General features: G+C 44.0%; 1 protein-coding gene across 1 annotated transcript in view; it reads left to right on the top strand.

Annotated features, from left to right (window-relative positions):
* Positions 1-19,332, top strand: part of Sfl (N-deacetylase and N-sulfotransferase sfl) — a 171,730-nt gene that overhangs the window by 108,063 nt on the left and 44,335 nt on the right. Inside the window, exon 3 of the mRNA XM_076425486.1 lies at positions 5,391-5,588. Coding sequence (XP_076281601.1) covers positions 5,391-5,588 — 198 coding nt within the window. The remainder of the gene's footprint in view (positions 1-5,390; positions 5,589-19,332) is intronic.

Raw genomic sequence — 19,332 nt, 5'->3', positions numbered from 1 at the left:
TTTTTAATCAGAAAAATGCCACGAATATATTGATGAAAGTTTCATAAAAAAATAAGTAATAATAAAAAAGATTAAATATTGGTGTTACATTGTGAGGACGCACGGGCTTTTGAACTGTGCCGACGACTGCGACTCTCCGCGTTGCATTAGTAGTGGTTCACACCGATATACCCGAGCCGAGATCAGGTTACTAAAGTGGAGGGGATATTTTTTCTGCGTTTATCTGCTACAACTTTTATGCATTTATAGAGGATTTTAGAAGGAATGTAACAGGGACTTAGAAGACGTAGAAGTCCCTCCATCCACGTCAGAGTACCGCGAGCATTCAGCTAAAAGTGTTTCTTCGTTTCTCTGTTTTTTCGGGATCGTCGAGGAGCGTTTTTTCCCGGGTCAGTCCTCCGCAGCGGGATTTTCACGCGTCAGTGTGCCGGGTCTGCGAGGAGAACGGACGTTTTTTCGTATAATGAGGATCAACTCCTTGTAGGGGACGAGATAGCGTCTCTTTCTCTCGGTGCAGCACAAAGCGACGGATTGCTCCACTCGGCATAAATCTGACGGCATTTTTACGATTACCGATAATCCGAGTGTCCCAAAGAACGAACTGGTGCGCAGCGGGGAAAGGGATCCGCTCTAAGGACGATGAAAGAATCCACCGTTTTAACCCCGGGACAGGACGAACCTTCGCTGTTTCCGGGGACCTTGTATAACTGGAAGGTTCGCAGGAATGCGCTCTTTTCAGCCTCCCTTTAAACCTCTCCTTTCATCCTTAATCCCGTTGCGTACGTGGAATTAACGTCTCTGATGTACCTTCGAGATCACAGGCTTAAGGGTAGTACTCCCTCGGGCGTCGGTCTGTAGATCGTTCCGCGATAGCTCAGCCCTGGATCCCTTAGAAAATCTAGATCAACCGGGCACGATTAATTATACGTCTCCGAATCGATTCCTCAGTTTCTTAGATCTTAGATTCGTCGCTCTGAACACGAAACTGAACGTAATTTTCTTTCATTATGACAACGTTAGTTTAATTACAAGTCTCTTTAAATAAAACTTGATAAATTCAAGACAGTATCATAGTAAGGATTTCTTCTGATGTTTCCATTGTTTCAGAGACCATTTGTTCATTTCTATAATAAACGCATAAAATCTATTCGTGAAGACTCGCTCAACAAAAATTTATATCGCGAGTCTGTCTAAACGATTCAACTGAAGGTAATTTTCTTTCATTACGACATTGTTAGTTTAATTACAAGTCTTTAAATAAAAATGTGTATCTTCTCTTAACAATTTTAATAAATTCACGACAATATTATAGTAAGGATTCTGTTGGTGGCAGACTGTCCACTTTATTATCTCATCAACAATACTTGAGATTCAAATCGAAAATAAACGAAAGTAAATGCAAATATTCTTCGAATGAGAGTCTGCTCTCGCGAATACAATTATACTTTTTCTGGTTCTTCGCCCAGTTAACTCACAATATTTATACTCCGCTCCACTGCTTCCTCTCTTAGCAGTGGGGCAATTTTCGCGGCTCAGCCCCCTGTCGCCGGTCTCGCTTGGCTAACGGCCCCGGTTCGATCCTTACGATCTTACCGTGCTCGTGGACCTGGTTTCAGAGGGGGTGATCACAACCCTCTCTCGGTCTACCGGGCCTAGGCTGTTGTCAATAACAACCTTACCCGTGGCACTTTCAGGGTTTTCCGTCCACGTGGCGGTCCCCATACAATTTTTTATAACGTTTGATTTGTCACTATCAACACGTACCTCCCTTTCCGAGCTTCCACACATAACAACACTCTATACACATACAGATTTATCACCATACCATTCTATATTCGAACGCAATTTACAACATCTCCGCATCGCGCACCACTGTTACACTATAAACTTAACTTCATCCACGTTATTAATTTATTACAATATTTGTTCGATGTATACACATATGTAATTCGCTTCTTACATTTCACACAGATATTCACACAGATTCGCAACACATACAGTCTTAAACAAAATGGGACAATGGATTCGTAACAGATTCATTTCATTGTTCCAGAGATCCTTTATTCATTTCTATAATAAATGCATCAAATCAATTCGTGAAATCTCTGTCCAAACGATTGAACTTTCGAAAGTCGAGCCGTCGCCCAGCGATATAATTAAACACCGCTGAAAATTATTATTATCATTATTATGATTTATTATAAACGGACCGAGGTCCATTTACACAAATGTTTACAATAGAACAAAGACTTAACATAAATACCTAAGAGAGGACATGCACAAAAAAAACTTGGTATAAAGGCACTGATATTATAAGTTAATCCTGCGTAATTTTTTTTTTGAAAATGTGTAACGACCCATTAAAATAATTATATGAACTCCACAAGACAACAATGGCCAGCAGGATCCACGAACCGTGACGAGCGTATGGTTCGCTTCGCGAGCGATCCAACATCGTTTTCACATTAATGCGATGAAATGCAATGGACGCAACAAATGTTCGATGTCCACGGGCCGGTTACACGGCGCGGCCGTCGAGAGCACTCGAAACGTCGCCGTTGCATCGACGGTCTCGAAAGCTCGTTTCTGTCTCGATTTGTCTCGCAACGATCGTCCTTAATCGTGTAATCGTAAATACCGAAGGGGGGGCGCGGGTTATCGATTAGCCGAGGAGAGCCGGAACTTGTAAAGGGTCGACGGTCAACGGTTTACAGGGCGAAATCTCGTCGGCGACGACGCGTTAATTGCTCAAGCATAATGCATCGACGGTGTTACACCTGCGCGAATGCGCCGAGGAAACTGTAATCCCGATTGTTAAGGTGGATCCTCGTAGCTGTTGGTGAATGCGTCGATCTTAAAACTTGTTACCGGGCTGTCCGGCGTAAGCCGACCGAGTTTCGGAACTTTCAGCACGACGATTCTCCCGGTACTATGCGCTCGCTATCGACTATAATACTCTGCTCTGTCGGTGATCACTTTGGGGAGCACGGTTGGGCGCCGTTTAAGCAATCAGCTGCGAAATTAGTGGGACTTTATTGAGCAATTGATTAGTACCTGGCAAAACCTGACAGGAAAAAATTATATTTTCTTTTTCTTTCCATCGATTACTTCGTTTCCATTGAACAACTCCTGAGAAGAATATGAGAAACAAGCCTACCTTGCAATCTAAATATAAATGATTTTCCATCATAAACATTTAGCTTCAGGCATACAATGTTACGCACAAAACATATTTTAATAACATCAGTCGATATTAGTTTCAAAAAAATATATAAAAAACAACTTTTAAAAAAAAAAATAAAAAAGAGAAAATAGTTTGTTTCCTGGTTCTCCCAAAAATTTAATACAAATTTAAATAAAATCATAACATTAGCGTGGAGCGCCTACGAAGATTACGTCAATATAGTTTAGCACTCCACGCTTTTATTTTTATACTCACACTAATGTCATGATTTTATTTAAATTTATATTAAATTTTTGGGTGAACCAGGAAAAAAATTATTTTCTCCTTTTTAGTGCATTTTTTATATATTTTTTTATTTTCTACTTTTTATAGTCTTTTGTAAATGGCAAGTTAATATAAGTGTGGTGATAAGAACAAATGCCTTACGAAATGTAATAAACTTTGAATTTAGAATGCTAATGCATCTTTGCCAGTAAAACAGATTTCAGGAGCGATCCCGACAGAGAAGTATTCATATTCTTATTGTATAGACACAACTTCATATGAATAACATGCATTTTTTACGAAATTATTTAACTTATGAGTTTTGTCCACTTCATTGATCGCAACACTGTGAGTCGTTACACGAAAAGGCCCTGTTAAAGGCAAAATATTCACTCCTTAAATCGCACCAAAAGTACAATAAAACAGAAGAACGAGCCTCGAAGAACAGACAGAAGTTGGAGGAACGCGAGATCTCTGGACAGGGGAAAGAGAACGATTCGAACTAATGCAATTAAGATTGCGTCCCGATCTTCGTCCGGGTCTAATCCCTTTGTCCAAGTTCGGCCAAGGGAGAGAGAGAGAAGGAGGAGAGCGTGACTAAAAGCACTGTAAATCGACGTCGGGACGGACGTTATGTAATTTCCCCGGGGATGCAAGAAGTGGCTCAAGTATTCCAAGTATTTGGAGTTCGCGGCCGGTGAATGCGCGGCCCGTGAAGTGTACGGCCGCATACTTTCCGCGGCGTTTCCTTTCAGGAGAAAAGTTCCGCAGCAAGTTCGCGCGCCCAGCCACGGCCCGCGCTCTCACAAAAGGATCCAATTTGAATTTCATACCGGCGATTATGGATGTAGATTTCGGATGGCACGACGTGGCGCGGCGTGGCTCTGCTCGGCGTGGGCGATTCGATCCGACACGCCCGGAACCGTTCGAGACTCGCGCGGTTTCCGGCTAATGGCGCGGAATCGGAAACACGGACTGCGAAACGGCCGCGATGCACGCGAGCCAACTTTTAACGGCGAGATTTCGACCCTGCCATCGAATTTTAGCCGATTTTCGGAAAATATTGCCCATAGGAACCGCGAGAATGTCTCTATTCGGAGAACGAGTTCGCCTTTCAGGTTTCCTCGTTGGAAACCTTGCAATTTTTTCCTTCGTGCGGGCTTTAAAGCATATAAGAATGGTACTAAATCGTAAAGTAGGTCTATCTCGTTCTTTTCTGAGAGTGGATTGGTAAAAACAAGAAAATGTCTGAGAGAAGTTTCAAAGACAGAAAGTCATTTTTAGTGAACTTTAATGATAGCTAATTTTACTAGAGAATATTCCACGTGCTTGTATAACAGTCTTACGATCTTTCTAATTTATCTAGTCGCTTTTAGTGATTCGTAATCAGAGTTGGGCAAAAATTGAATCAACGATTGACGACTAAAATTCTACTTCAATCGTTAATCGCAATTAACAATTAATCTCCTAGTTTAGTCGTTAATTGCGGTTAACGATTATTAATCGTCAATCGGACAATTGATTAATGATTAACTGCTGAAATTTCGAAATGAAATACGGAATCAGAACTGTATGAATACTGAAAAAAAAGTAAACCGAATTTAGGTATATTGTCATTTGGTCTATACATGTAACACAAACTCTATTTATGATTTCTTTTTGTAATCAACGTTTGACGATTAATTTCATCAATCGATTGATCCAATCGTCGATTTTTCGAAGATCTCTTTTTTTAATCGTACACATTAATCAATCAATCATGATTAAAATTTTAATCGATTAATGCCCAACTCTGTTCGTAATCGTGTTAAGAAACAACCCACATCCTTTTACGATGATTGCACTAATTGATGATTGTGATGACGATTTTCCTAATTATTCTAATATACATATGTAACGATTCGCGAATTAATTTCCTGATGATTCTTTTTGTCTATTCCAGCCTGATCCACCGCGACACTAGGCCGGAGCCGGCAATAAGGTGTTCAACACTGCGAGGAGCGACCAGGCTGCCACCAGCTCCGGATCATCGGAGCGAGGCTCGTCTGAGAACAGATCCGAAGGTGTTGGTGTTCGTGGAAACGTTGTACTCGATGCTGGGCAAGAACATCGCGGAGCTGCTCGTCTCTAATCGAATCAAGTGAGTGTCGCACAAAGAGGCAACCGGTTTGATAGCGTGTTGATACTTGTCGGTCGGTTTCGCGGTCGCGATAATTGCTATCTAGCTGCCGGAACTGCGTAAATCGGCCGAGGCTCTTTTAATATCGTAACGATACATCGTTTGCGTAAAATCCACACTGTTTACGCGAGTCAGACCCGTTCTTGAACCGATGTAAATTTAGCCGTGCACTATACTATAATACTAATATACTATAATACTGACCGACAGATCCGCAACAGTGTGATTTTTACGCGGGCTGTTTGTTTCCCATTTCGACACGTGATCGCTGACGTTCCTGCTGCTTCGCAAAAAAAACCTGTTCATCTTGTTAGTGTTTTACGGAAATACCGAGACCGGTACCTCGCAATTTTTGTTCTGTTTTTTGTTTTGTTTTTTTCACCACCACCATCCCCCCGTTCGTATATTCCGCGGCGTTGCCGAGGATACTCTCGTATCGCGGGATTCGTTCCATGCGAAACGCGAATTATTCTGCTGTATGTGTGTGCGCTTTTTTCGTTTCTTTTTTCTCCCCTTTTTCACCAGCCCCGTCGGCAATAGCTAGTCTGTTTTCCGATAGCTTGTTCCCGCGTTCACATGATACGCCAGCCATGAATCGAAATTATTTTTTCGGCGGAGACGATGCAGTTCTCCGTGCCTCACTCCTCCACCGGCGCTTCTTCCTTTTCTCTCAGCGGTTCTGAGAATATTGATATAATTCGCAGGTTTCTCGCTGATGAGATTGCGTTATCGTGCGGATGTTTATGCTGATTCGAGGTCGGGAGATTGTTATTACGGATGCGTTGTTCGTGAGGCAAATCAGAAGCTCTGTTTAAAAGAGCAATCAACATTATTTTAGTAAAGCTATTGTATACAGGGTCAGAAATGAATTCCTCGTGCGATCATTCGAAATAGTTGCGGAAACCATCTAGAATGGTATAGTTCAACAATTTTTGCTTCATACAGAAATGTCTAGGGAAAAGAAGGATCTAGGAATATCAACGATGAAGGGACTAAGAGAGGAATTAAAAATCTAAAAACCCAATCAATGCGTCTATGGGTCCAGAAAAGAAAGAGTTTAATGAAAGAGGACATTTTCAGCAATGTCAACGCCTCCGTCCTCGTGACAACGACAAAATGACTGCAACGATGTTTCCAGCCCGTTCGTTAATATGTACGGAGTTTCCGGAATTTCGGGGTTTTCCCAACAAGCTGTCAGGATATTGAAATGTAACCCAGAAATCGAGCAGACGTCGCCGCTGGTTTCTGTCTCTAAAGATAGGAGAAATCGGACGGACGGCGCGGCGCGGCGCGTAGTGTGTAGATTACCCGAGAAAATCAAAGTGGAAACGAACCTTCGAAGCTCCCTCTAGAAATAGACCCGGCCGTTTTATCAGGGCGTAGAGAGCTAAACTAGGCCGCGCCGGTAACAAAGTACATGGCCGGCAATTAACGGCAAAAAGGGGCGGCCAATAAATCATAATCGTCTCCGTGGCGATTATTATCGTTAACGCGCGCGGACTTCTCAAAGGAGTCTCGGCCAACCGATCGATCGTTAATGGAACGCAAACAGCAGCAGAGCCGCGCGCCCGGGCGCTGACGAACGTCGCCGTATAAAAAGGGCGAAAGGAGGACCGGGAATAACGGCCGCCTCTTTATTCTGTGTATTTAAAAAACGATCGCCCTCGGCTGCCTTCGGCAAACTTCGCTCCTCCGTTTTATTCCCATCGAAAGAAGGGCGAAAAAAAACGAGCAAGAGGGAAAAATTAATTCTTCGAACGAAATGGCCAAGCCCGTTCGCAAACAGCGCGGCGGTTCTTCCGTCGGACGTAGTAACAGTTTCGCGAAAACTGGGTCGTTCGCGTTTAAACTGGCGACGAGTCTCTACTTGAAGTCGTTCCGCTTAATTGCGGTAAAATGACGCGTGAGTAGCTGCGTGTCCGAATACACTTGATTTTAACTCAGTTTAATCGTGGAGATTATTGTGCTGTCTCCCCGCCACGCTAAGAATGCCGCGCTGCTGCTTCTTTGATGAGTCATTCCAACGCTAAATATCCCGATGCTTAACATTTCGAGGCTACCGTTTTGATTATTCGCTTAATAATCTTGTAATAAGCTAAATTCCACTCGCTCCCGCACGAATTTTCATTCGAACAATTTACACGCAGGTAGCCTTGCCAAAAGCATTCTTCAACACTCTGCCACGTCGAAGGACTGAAAAATTTTCTTTTGAACAATTCATACACTTGAAGTCGATTTTTTGGAATTTATCAGGTCATGCTTACGAGGGATGACGAAGTTGCCATTGATACTGAAGAATTTACAAAATTGTATAGCACTTGATTAGACTTATAAAAACGAAATATTGCCGTGGGTAATTGACTTCGGTTAAAATGTATGAAACCGAGTTAATTCTTCAGCTAATTCTTATTGTGTAAACCTTGAAAATCGTGAATCGCTAAAATTAATGACATATGTTATGTCAAAGTGTCAATATATGTGTGGAATTAATTTAGAACTATCGTAGAAGTTTTCCAGCGAATTTCTCCGTCCGTTCGAAAGCGGCGCATTTTACTCGATCTCGACTAGCAAGAATGAAATTAATAACGCAAAAGTGACAGCAATAACAGTAACGCCTCTCTCACAAGTTTCATTAAAATTTTCCCGGCGGCCACGCGGAATTTCTTTTCTCATTACGGGGCGCACTTGGTTCGCATCGCGCGCGGTGCCGCCGCCGTGTCAAACAAACATTTTTATACTTCGCGGATGGAATACCAAAGAAACTACTGCCTTTGCGTTAATTAGAAGAGAGCGTGTGGCCATATCCAGGGAGACGGCTTTTCCTAGTGTGTTTTCCCGAGGCGTACCTCCGCAATTACTGCAATTTTTCGCCCGGGAAAATTGCCGTCCAAACATAGAGACCACCCCTCCGGAAGTATACGGCTTAACCGGCGAGCAATCACGAAAACCATCGACGGATTCGAGTCTCATCCCACCCACTTTTCCCAGAGATTGATCTATTCACGACATCCGCAGTCATTAGGGCGAAAACGGGCAAAAAAGGGTAGCTGCGAGGACGTTGAAGGGCTTGCTGGTGGATAACCTGTTCCGGCGACCTTGATGGACAGTGCTGTGTCACATTTCAACCCCCACAGTATCCTAATCCAACAATTTTTACTGTCAATCAAACATTTGAAGCACAATGCAGCACGCAGCTGCTTTTTTCCTACGTATTATCCAATAATTTATTTATAAGCACAGTTTCTTAACTGTGAAGATGGTACTTAACCTTCACTCTGCGTACAGGGGTGTAAACGCGCCCCTGACCAATAAAAGTACATGAAAAGTTGCTGAATGGAAAATTTCCGAAGTTCTCTTAGGAATGTTATCGCTGACATATTTCACACATAGTTTTATTATTTATATTTATATAGAATTTTTAAACATTTATTTAAATTTTTATCTTCCCATACTTAACGTCATGAAAATCAAGAAAATTTCACGAATCTTAGGCAGTCAAAGTTTTTTTTACATTTTGCACTTGACACATGCATCGGATGTGAGGGGGTAGACTCCTTTTTCCAGGATTGCAGCGGGATTCGCCTTCTCATTTCTCGATAGTACAAACACGAGGTTTTTCAGTAGTCGGAAACGCTAGATATAGGGCACTATCTCCCTCAAAAAAGTCCTATTTTTTCTTAGCTATTTTCATAGCTACATGCTGCCGAATAATGCAAATTACGCCCCGTAAACGAAAAAATAGAACTTTTGAGGGAGATAGCGCCCTAGATCGATCTTTTGTGCAGCGTTTTTGACTACTGAAAACCCCGATGTTTGTATTATCGAGAAATGAGAAGGCGAATCCCGCACCCTTGCAATCCTGGAAACGAGTCTACCGCCGTAATTACACTCCAGTACAGGGTTAACATTAGAATATATGTACGCAGAGCAAAGCTTAAAGGAGATAAATTCTAGTGATCATTCTGCATCGGCAAAACCGCAAATAATATATGCACAACTTGAATAAAGCGAAAAAATGGGGGATGAACGTACGACTTGTGTCTGGGAACGACGTTCGGCATTTTTGGGAGTCGGGATATAGGCAGAGGTGGATGGTGGCAACGCAGATTCTTGGATAATCACGCAATAATGACCGGCTAATAGGACGCGATGGCCAAACTGCGGGGAATTAGTCCACCGGAGACACTTTGGCTCGGGATAACGGATAGGGGTAACGATAACCTCCTGTGCAACGACGGTAGACTAGATGAAGCGTCATAGGTGGATAAAGTGACAGTCCGAGTATGACATAGAGAGAGAGATCGCTTGTGTGTACGTGCATGTGTGCACGTGTGCGACGAGTCGCGTGTAACCCGAGAGGGCGAGCGTCACAAAGGGGTGAGGCCGCCGGCTGCATCAGGGGAACCGGACGTTGCAACGACGTCCGCTGGAGCCGGCCTGGATGTTTATGTAAATTCCCAGTTTATTAACTGGTTTACGGAAATGGGAATTAAATAGGTGTTTATAGGCGGGACCCTGTAACGCGCCAGTTAGCTTTCCATGGAATCGCGTCACCGTTAAATGAAGAACTATGGGAAGTCCCGTCACGGGTGTCTCGAAAATTGGTTTGGCTCTAAAATGGATTTGCAAAACAAATTCCCGATTTTCGAAATATTGTGAACACTCACATCATTTTATAAAACAGATCGTACGAGAGAACATTTTTTTCAAAAAATAGTTCACTGATGGATAATGGATTATTTCGACTGCTCATTACGAAAAATTGAAGTTTGGACAGAATTTGAACATTATAACCTTAACATGGTTTTCCCGATAACAGTGTTCTTGCATTTGCACCTACCATGCAGATTACGCGGCGATAGTAATTGAAAAGGACGGTGCAACGTCGATTGCCTTGAACACGGATGTTCCGATTCGAAATAGAATTAATTACCGTGTCTGGCCGCAGGCAGCATCATTTCACTTGACCGTCCATTCGACGCAGTGACAGCGAACGCGGCAGAATATTTTATTAAAATTCGCTCGCGCGCTATATTTTCGCTTTAGACGCCTGTCTGACCACATACCGGACGAATCCGCTTATGCGTATATTTCTATCGCGCGAAATTTCATACGTGTTCCGTGCCATTTTTTTTTTCTTCTCTCTCTCTCTCTCTCTCTCTCGACGAGACATGTAAATGCAAATCTCGGCTCGCTGGAGCTCACTATTATTACTGTACATTCCTACCCGCGTTTTCGTTGCTGAATTTTAATCGTGTAGACGTACGAACTCCGCACTTACATTTCACATTTATTGCGTCGAGAGTCTCGGAACTATCGATCAGCACTGTTCGTTTTTATATAAGTGATATTCTTCCTTGATTAGGATTAGAAATTAATATTTACAAATGACCTACGACTCAAGGTGATTCGAGATTGTTGAAGGTGATCTGCGATAGAAAATATCTTGTTCTGAGGAACTGATCGAACGCTTGGCGCTTTATTTAAATAATAATACACTGCTAATTCAAATTATGGCCTCGAGCATTGATGCCAGTTGTCTTGTACTAACATGCGATTTTGATCTATTTACAACCTGCTGTTTTAGATCGTACACGTGTCCACTATTTTATTTCTTCCACAAGTGATCGCCGTACGTCGTGAATTCCGCATAAACAGGCTCGATTAGTCACGCAAAATTCTCGGCCACGGAGAGCGACCGCCGAAAAACGTTTTGTGTTGCGCAAAACCAACGACAAAATGTAGCTGCGAGCGATAGCGAGAAAGGATGAGAGAGAGAGAGAGAGAGCTCCTGTGTCTGTCATCCGATAATCGGAAAGCCAACCGGCGCACCTGTCCACCGACACACAAGCGTGAAACCGGGGGTGGGTGAGTATGGGGGTGGCAGAAGCCGCGCGGCCTCTCGTTTGCTTTATCCGGTGCAATTTCATAATCGATAATCGAGGCCGGAGGGAGCGGCGTCGCTGGCCACTCGCCGGACATCGTCCAGCTGTGTGTCGTGGCCACCAGCAATGGGGAATTTTGTTTTCCGCGATCCCGGCTCTCGTTTTCGGCTGCCACAGCCGTGTTTGATTAAGTGACACCCGAACCGAAGACCTGGCAACGCTCATTCCGACTGCGAGTCTATTTGCTAATGTCGTCGATCGAGCCTGATACACCTGTTTGTTCTACGTTCTTCCCGTCGATTTTCCGCGCCGCGCCGTTTCAATCCATGAATCGTTCACGCTCTGCGGTTCGAACTGTTTCCTCTCGTTTATTTTAGAACTCGTTTTATTATAATTAACTTGTATTCCCATGTATACAGCAAATCAAAATAAATATTGGACCATATGACTTGAATGTTTTTTTAGAAGTTACAACAATTAGTTTACAATTGATCGGAATTGCAGAGGAATGCTAAAAGTTTTGACGTTTTTATGTAGGCCTATATTGAACATTTTTAAATAAATGTTGTAGATCTGTATCGATTGTACATACTATTCTGAAAATTTCACTTCAATTTATTATTACCGTATCCAAAATTGAAGTACTCGAGAGTCGATAGAACCCTTCACCAACGCTTATAAAAGCTAGCAAATTGACTCGCCAACCCGTGTATGTACAGTCAAGTAGCAAACAAAAAAAGTTCCTCGCAACATCAAAATTTCATGGAGTTCCTCTGAACGCGAGGATAGTTTCGTAAAACTATCCAGTTGCTGGATGTTCGCAGAACGTTTCCGGACATGGCACACGCTGGCAAAGGGTGGCGAATCGTGGTTGTCGACTCATGGTACGAGTTTTCCGCGCGGCGGCGCGGCGTGTCGTCCGATCAGCGGTTTCGATGTTCGAGGCGCGTCCCTGGGGGTAGTGGAAAGTCATTAAGGGTGTCGCTTGCGCGTCAGCCCCCCGTCTGGGTTAGGTCGACGGCGACGCTGAGCGCAGCTTCATAAATACAGGGTGCATTTCATACGGACTGTCTGCCCTCGGTGTGACGGTTGTTCGTTGCCCGCGCCCTGCCGCGCCGCGACATGACGTACGACCGACAGCGGCCGGACTTCGCGGATTTCCGTTCGAAATAAATATGTATCCGCCCGCGCAGCTTCCGACGTGACGGAACCGACCGCCGTCGCTCGGACATGCATACGCGTACGTCATTTTATTTTTTTTCGTGTGTGTTTCGTTCCCCCTCCCCCTCTCCCCCTCCCCCTCTCCCCCTCCTCCCTCCTTCCTTTTCCACCCTCTTCACCTCCTGTTTTCCTCCTCTTGCCGGAGCACGAATTTTTTTATTTATATTCCATTCACGTTCCGCGCGGCTACGCTTCGCGAGGAATAGGGAAATTATGAACGTGCCCGCGGGGGTGGAAAAATATCGCCTCCCGCGTTGGATCACGGCCAGAGGATCGGTGAATAATGCCGAGCCGCTTTTCCTCGGATAATATTTACCGATTGAAACCAGCCTGCCGCTTCTGCTAACTCTCTCGCTCTGATGCTCTTGCTCCTCTCCTACTGCTACCGCTGCTCTCTCCTCTTCAGAGAGGATTAAGGAGCTCGGCGAAAGTCGAGCCGGAATTCGATGAGCGACTCGCTCTCTCTCTCTCTCTCTCTCTCTCTCTCTCTGATCGACGCGGATAATTTCATTCGGGACGGACGTGTTTACGCCGGGGACCTTTAACTAGATTCTACGCCGTTCTTTCCACGAGAACGGACCTCGCAGAGGGATTTTACGAACGGATTTGTGTGGCGAGTCAGTTTGCTGCGCGTGGATTCTTAAATCTTCGAGGATTTTGGTTTCGGATTGTGGATTCTGCGCGTTTCTGACGAATTGAAGGACATCGTGAAGAGATCAAAGGACTGTTACGACTGGAGAACGGATTTAATGTTTTCATGGCGAACATTAGTAGGTTTAAAAATACTGTTACATTATTTTCAACATATTAAGAGTGAGAAGAGAAATGAATGTTTGGAACGAAGATTAATGAACATTGTGTTAGCAGTTTTATAATACAGTTTCTTATAATAAAGTCAAATTTACCACTCGATACTTCCAGTATTTAAGCAACTTCTTTAAATTAATCGTTACAAGCTAATTAGCTGGATGACGCCTGTCAAGTGTCACAGACATCCCAGAGTTCAACGAGGCATAGTTTCGCTGTCCGCCGCAAGGAATTAAGGTCTGTCTGACCATACGCCGAGCTGTTCTACTTGAACGTCTCCGATGACCTCGTCTACGTGACAGTTTATGCGAATAAAACTGCAACTGGCTTCAGCTGTTCTATACTCTACTGCTTGGACGCCTGTTCTACATACATTTTTCTCCAATTGGAACCACTTGACGGAAATGAATGAGTCTGTCTAGACGAAGATTTTTCCGCAAGTCTGGGAAAATGAAGCCGTGCTTTCAATATTAAAAAATGAAGCACTGCAAACGTTTCTGTGTACGAGTAATTGTTGCTGCATTCTAATTGAAACGCGAGAAAAATTCGGCATCTGTCTATGTCCAACCCCCATTTCAAAAATCCAATCGCAGCTAAAATTAATTATTCAAAAACCACCCTCTGTAGTAAACATTTTCACAATCTGGGGAGTCCAAGGAAGGTCCACAGACAGTTTGGCTCCCGATATTCAGCATTCATTTGTTTCGTGAGCCGTAGGGCACGTGAGAATATCGCAACCCCCAGGGGGTGCTAGAGGGGTGAAAGAGAGGAATGGAGAGAGTGAAAGGGGAACGTTGAAAAGAACGCCAGACAAGGAGAGAGACGAGGTCGGATGAAACTTTGGCGTGCGTGCAGTGGAAAAAAAGAGCTCTCTCGCGAAAGGGAGGGTCGATCGACGTTTCCACCCCCTGGCGACGTGGAACGTTTACCCTCTGCCACCCTCTCGTGTCGATGTCGCCAGTAACGAGTGTCGTGGTGCGCCGGGCTGCATTAGTACCGGGGGATGCTAAAAAATAACGACGAAACGCGGGGGAGGACGAGGACCAAAAGGGTGGTTTGAGGTGGTTAGGGGTGGCTTTCTCGCCCTCGGATCGATGCCACCTGATACATTGTTTCCGGATAAGAAAACGACGGCCTTGCCTCGCGACTATCGATGCCAATGTTTGTTTTCGTCTGTACGCGACACTTTTGATATATCGGGCCACCCCCGTCCCCTAAAACATCAGCTGAACTAAATGATAGATGGACTGACCGTAGCTCGAATTATGCGATATCGCTGTCACGTATACTGAAGTTGTTGAGGATGAAATTGGAAATGGATTTGTTTTTTCTTTTTGGATTTGGAGACATGCAGGGGAGTTAGGTAGGGGTTGCAGACTTGGTTGATGGGTTTGTTTGTTGCTGCCTGTTTAATTTTGTAGTAGCAGTGGTACGATGTAATTGGATGTTGTACTGGAGCCTTGGTTAAATAATTTATGAGGGTGAGTTAAATTATTTTGTAGAAAGTTTTGTATTTTGTCACTGGTTTCTGTTACAACCCCCAACATTTTGATAATGGTGACTGATTACAATGGGTATGTCGGGTGGAGAAATTTTTTAAATTATAGAATATTTTGATAAATTAATTTTGCACTACGAAATCAGTTAACACCATTATTTAATACCTAACAAGTACCAAATACGACGATACTGATCACAAAAAATGCTCCAGTGAAGATTTTAATATCAGTTCGTCCGACAAACTAGTTTTAAAAATCGCGGTTTCGATGCACAGCAGAAGGATCGGGAATAGGCAGCTTTCTCCTTTGCGAAATGCCCTTTGATCTTCCTAATCCATTAGCCAAGCCGAAATCGCGCATTCATCCCATCAACACGGTCGATTGAATCGTTGACCAGCAACAAATCCGCTAATAGGTCAATCAGGATCGTAACAAATTACGGGCGAATGTCGAGCAGATTAGAACCCGCCCTCCCCAATTAGAGGTCGTATTTTAAACTAATTCGGGGGGGGGGGCTAATTCGTCGGCGGACGGACCCGTCTGGTTTTCGCCTAATTATCCAGATGATCCACCTGCTGGAAAAGTTTTAACGCGGGTATGCCGCGATTTTATCATTCAGGGGAAGTTTTTCACCCCTTCTTTGATGCTGAAACGCTCTGAAGTCTACAGGCTTATACAAAGCAGGAAATTTTCAATAAAAAATTGGTAAATCTCTAATTTATTTTCGTATACCGAATAAGTAAACCAGATACTCGAGTACCGATATATCTTTAAATTTTTTCGTACGTTTTAATCGACAAATAGGTATCTATATTCTTGGATAATCATAAATTAAATATACATTTAATACATCAAAGTGTTCGCTAAAATTATGAAATCTAGCGACTACGTTATTGAATGTCATAGAAAGTTGCGAGTTCAACACATGGATTAAATTCGTAAAGCATCGTACACAATTTTGCTGGTCAAATAAAATGTTGTTTGGTCGATTTTCGAAATTTTGCGCGAATTCCACAGACGCACATCTGTTTCTCGGTCACAACAGCCTCTCTGTCGACGGTACCGCCAACGAAGGACCACCCTGTAGACAGGGGACTATTAATAACCCGTAGAAAGGATGGAAGTCGTCTCGAACGCGGGATCGGGAAACAATTACGTCGCGAGAAGCAGTCGGGAAATTCATCTCTCCTTGGCAGGAGAGTCGAAATTGATGGAATCTGCTCGCCTAGGTCGAGCACCGTAATAATTATCGGCTTGCTCAATTACGTCGGTGCCCCCGGACCATTCACTCGTGAAATCTTCCGCTGGCGATCGCGATCGGCCGACAACCTGTTCCCCGGTTTTCCGCAACGAGTCAGAAAATCTAATAACGATTTCCCTTCGGAGAAACGCTGATGCGATTAACTACCACCTCTGTTTCGAGAGATCGAGCTCGATCGAAGATGCCTCGTAATGTCCCAGAGTGAACGAGATAGAGAAATTATGTTTGTTCGTTCCGCAAAAGCAAGTTTCCTTTCCTCTGCTCAAAAAAGTGAAATACAAAAAATCGATGCAATAAAAATATTTGTCTTTATACTATTTTCTTTTAGAGACCTCAAGGTCACCTTCATTTTTTTAAACAGGACCGACCCTTTTTAAACAGCTACAATGATAGTCCTTTTCTTTAGGAATTCAGTGACTATAATTACTCAAGGTCGTTCGAGGTCACGGACAGACGAAACGTATAAGACGTAAAAAGATGATTACCCTTCAGAAATGATAGCTAGACAAACGACAAAGACGTCGCGAAGAACAATAACTTATGGCAGCATATTTGGCTCGAAGCTCGTCTTAAATTGCCACTTGTTGATCACAGAGAGGTAAACGCGAGTTCTCCGCATTAGAATAACAAATCCGGAGATCGCAACGGTATGAAAGGTCCCCGAGTAATTATCGCGATTACTCGTTTTGCTCGTTGATCGTCGTGTTTCCCACACGGAGGTGGAGGAGGGGGAGAAAGACCGTGGTTCTTTTAATTGGTTCGAGCATCGAACCTTCCTTTTCCCCTTTCAAGAGCAGACTGCCTTGACAAGGTCTCTCCCCTTGGCAATATTTCGAAACAGAAGGATCCTCCGGACGTCTCGCTGCGCGAGACGGCTTAATTGTGCTTGTCTTCCGCGGGATTCGCCTCGCGGTTTCACGCGGGCGACGATACCGCTCGCAAGGAAATCGCGTAATTAATACGCTTCCGAAACGATGCTCGCCCGTTCAAGATTCTCGAGGAATGCGGTAGACAGATAATTCCGAACTTCCATTGTCTAGCCGCCTTACAAAGAGCCCCTCTAATGGTGCCACTTAATGGAGACGCTCCCGCTTCGTGTCCGGGAAACAATAACTTTCGCGGCGAAATAAAGTTCGCATAACACGATCGCACATAATCCGATCCTGAAAGTAAGAACGCATTTTCTAGAAATTATTTGTATTTTCAATCTGGTTCTAGAAGGCTAGAGAATCGACAGCTCCACTCTTGTGAAAGAAAAATGTATTTTACAACAATTATTTAGCTTCTGTTATGGGGTGGTTGAGGTTTGGGAGATTGGAGAATCGACAGAATTTCGCAGTGAATAAATCTGTGTGACTAAACACGATAGAGACAACATTAGCTTACATATGTACGTTGGTTACATAATTTCGAGCAGAATTGTTATTTAACACATTGAACGCTGTGAGGGTCTGCGAGTGACTGTGCTCGGTGCTATCGAGCTGCTTAAAGCTGATTGTCAACTGTTAATGCCGTTCAACGTGAATTTACCAATATTGAAATTAACTAGATTATATAGTGAGCTTGAATTGTCGAGTAATTAACAATTGTCGTTAATAACGCTGTTCGCTCATGCGAATGGAATAGATGAAACTTTCGTATCACGTGCATTCGTGCGATATTCAACGTGTTAGGGGCAAGATACACGAATCGACGTTATCGGCATAGCGGAATGCGTCCTCAAAGGGTTAAAATATTGAAATATTCGAGCTAGCAAAGTTCCCTTGCAAATCCGCCCTGATCCAAAGGGCGAAGTGGCCGGGAGCTAGCCCGTCGGTTTCGCCAGGGTTCTATTTATATTCCGGTATCGGTGTTACTGACAAATCCTGTTATCCGTCCTCTCGGGAGGTGGTCTTTAGTCAAAGACAAAGAGTAGACGGTTGGATGTTCGTGCACCATAGGCTCGAATCGGAGAGAGAGAGAGAGATAGAGAAGGGAGGGAGGTAGGGCCATTGAATGGAGGTCGATAAGAGGGCCACTCGGAAGTGGCGAGGTCGTAGGAGGTTCCAGGGCTGGATAGCCGAGGGAAAAAGAGGATAATATTCGACGTGGATGCGACGAGAGGAGTGAGAGGGATGGGCAAGAGAGCTTTGAACTCTGTCGGCCACGCGGCATCGTCTGCCACGAGGAAACGAAACGAACGAACGAGACGAACGGAACGAACGGAACGGAATGGGACGAACTAGGCAGAATCCTCTTGAGGCCAAGGCGGATCGTAGCAACGCGAAAAGGTCACTGACTGACGTTCCGTGCCGGCTTAAGAACGGCTTTATGAATTTCTCGTGCTTCCCCATCGCCTTGATCCCTTTTACACGCTCGCCTTTCGATTTCGTGTGCGAGCCTCCTCTCGATTTCCTCTCCGTTGCAAATGGGGCTTTCAGGTCGATCGACGGCCGACGAGCTGATTGTGGATCTTAAGCAGCTCGCGGAAGAGCCGATTTCACCATCACCCGCACCCTGTCCCTGTCCTTTACCCAGTTCGCTGTTCCCTGTCCCGCGAAGATTATACGCCGACCGACCCGGATAACAGCTTCTAATCTTGTTGCCTCTTTGAACCGTTTGATGATCCAGCTATTTCTCCTGCGAGTCTGTTTATCAGGATCTTCGACTCTTTGTGCCACATGCGACCCTGCTCGACGATCAAACTGCCTCTGCGAGACTGGTCGAATTAACCTCGTGCTTTGACGAACTCGTTGCTGACATTGCTGGGTCTATTCAAATCTTTATTCGGCAATTTTATTTTAGATATTTTTCAATCCACTTCTTTGAGATCGACCTTGATCTTCTCGCTGAACTCGATAGAAATATACGGGGTGAACCACGTAACTTGCAGACCTTGAGTATTTGCGTTAATAGATACTATGAAAAAATTATTTATACCGTGTTGCATGGTATACGAGGGGAGATATTGCGATGTAAACATTTTTTCAAGGTCACTTTCATTTCTTTAGATGGAAAGACCTGGCTTGTGCGTAAAACTGTATCGATCTGCA

Source organism: Lasioglossum baleicum, chromosome 6 (assembly GCF_051020765.1).
Source record: "Lasioglossum baleicum chromosome 6, iyLasBale1, whole genome shotgun sequence".
In the NCBI taxonomy this organism is placed as follows: Eukaryota; Metazoa; Arthropoda; class Insecta; order Hymenoptera; family Halictidae; genus Lasioglossum; species Lasioglossum baleicum.
This window is presented reverse-complemented; position numbering and strand designations above follow the sequence as displayed.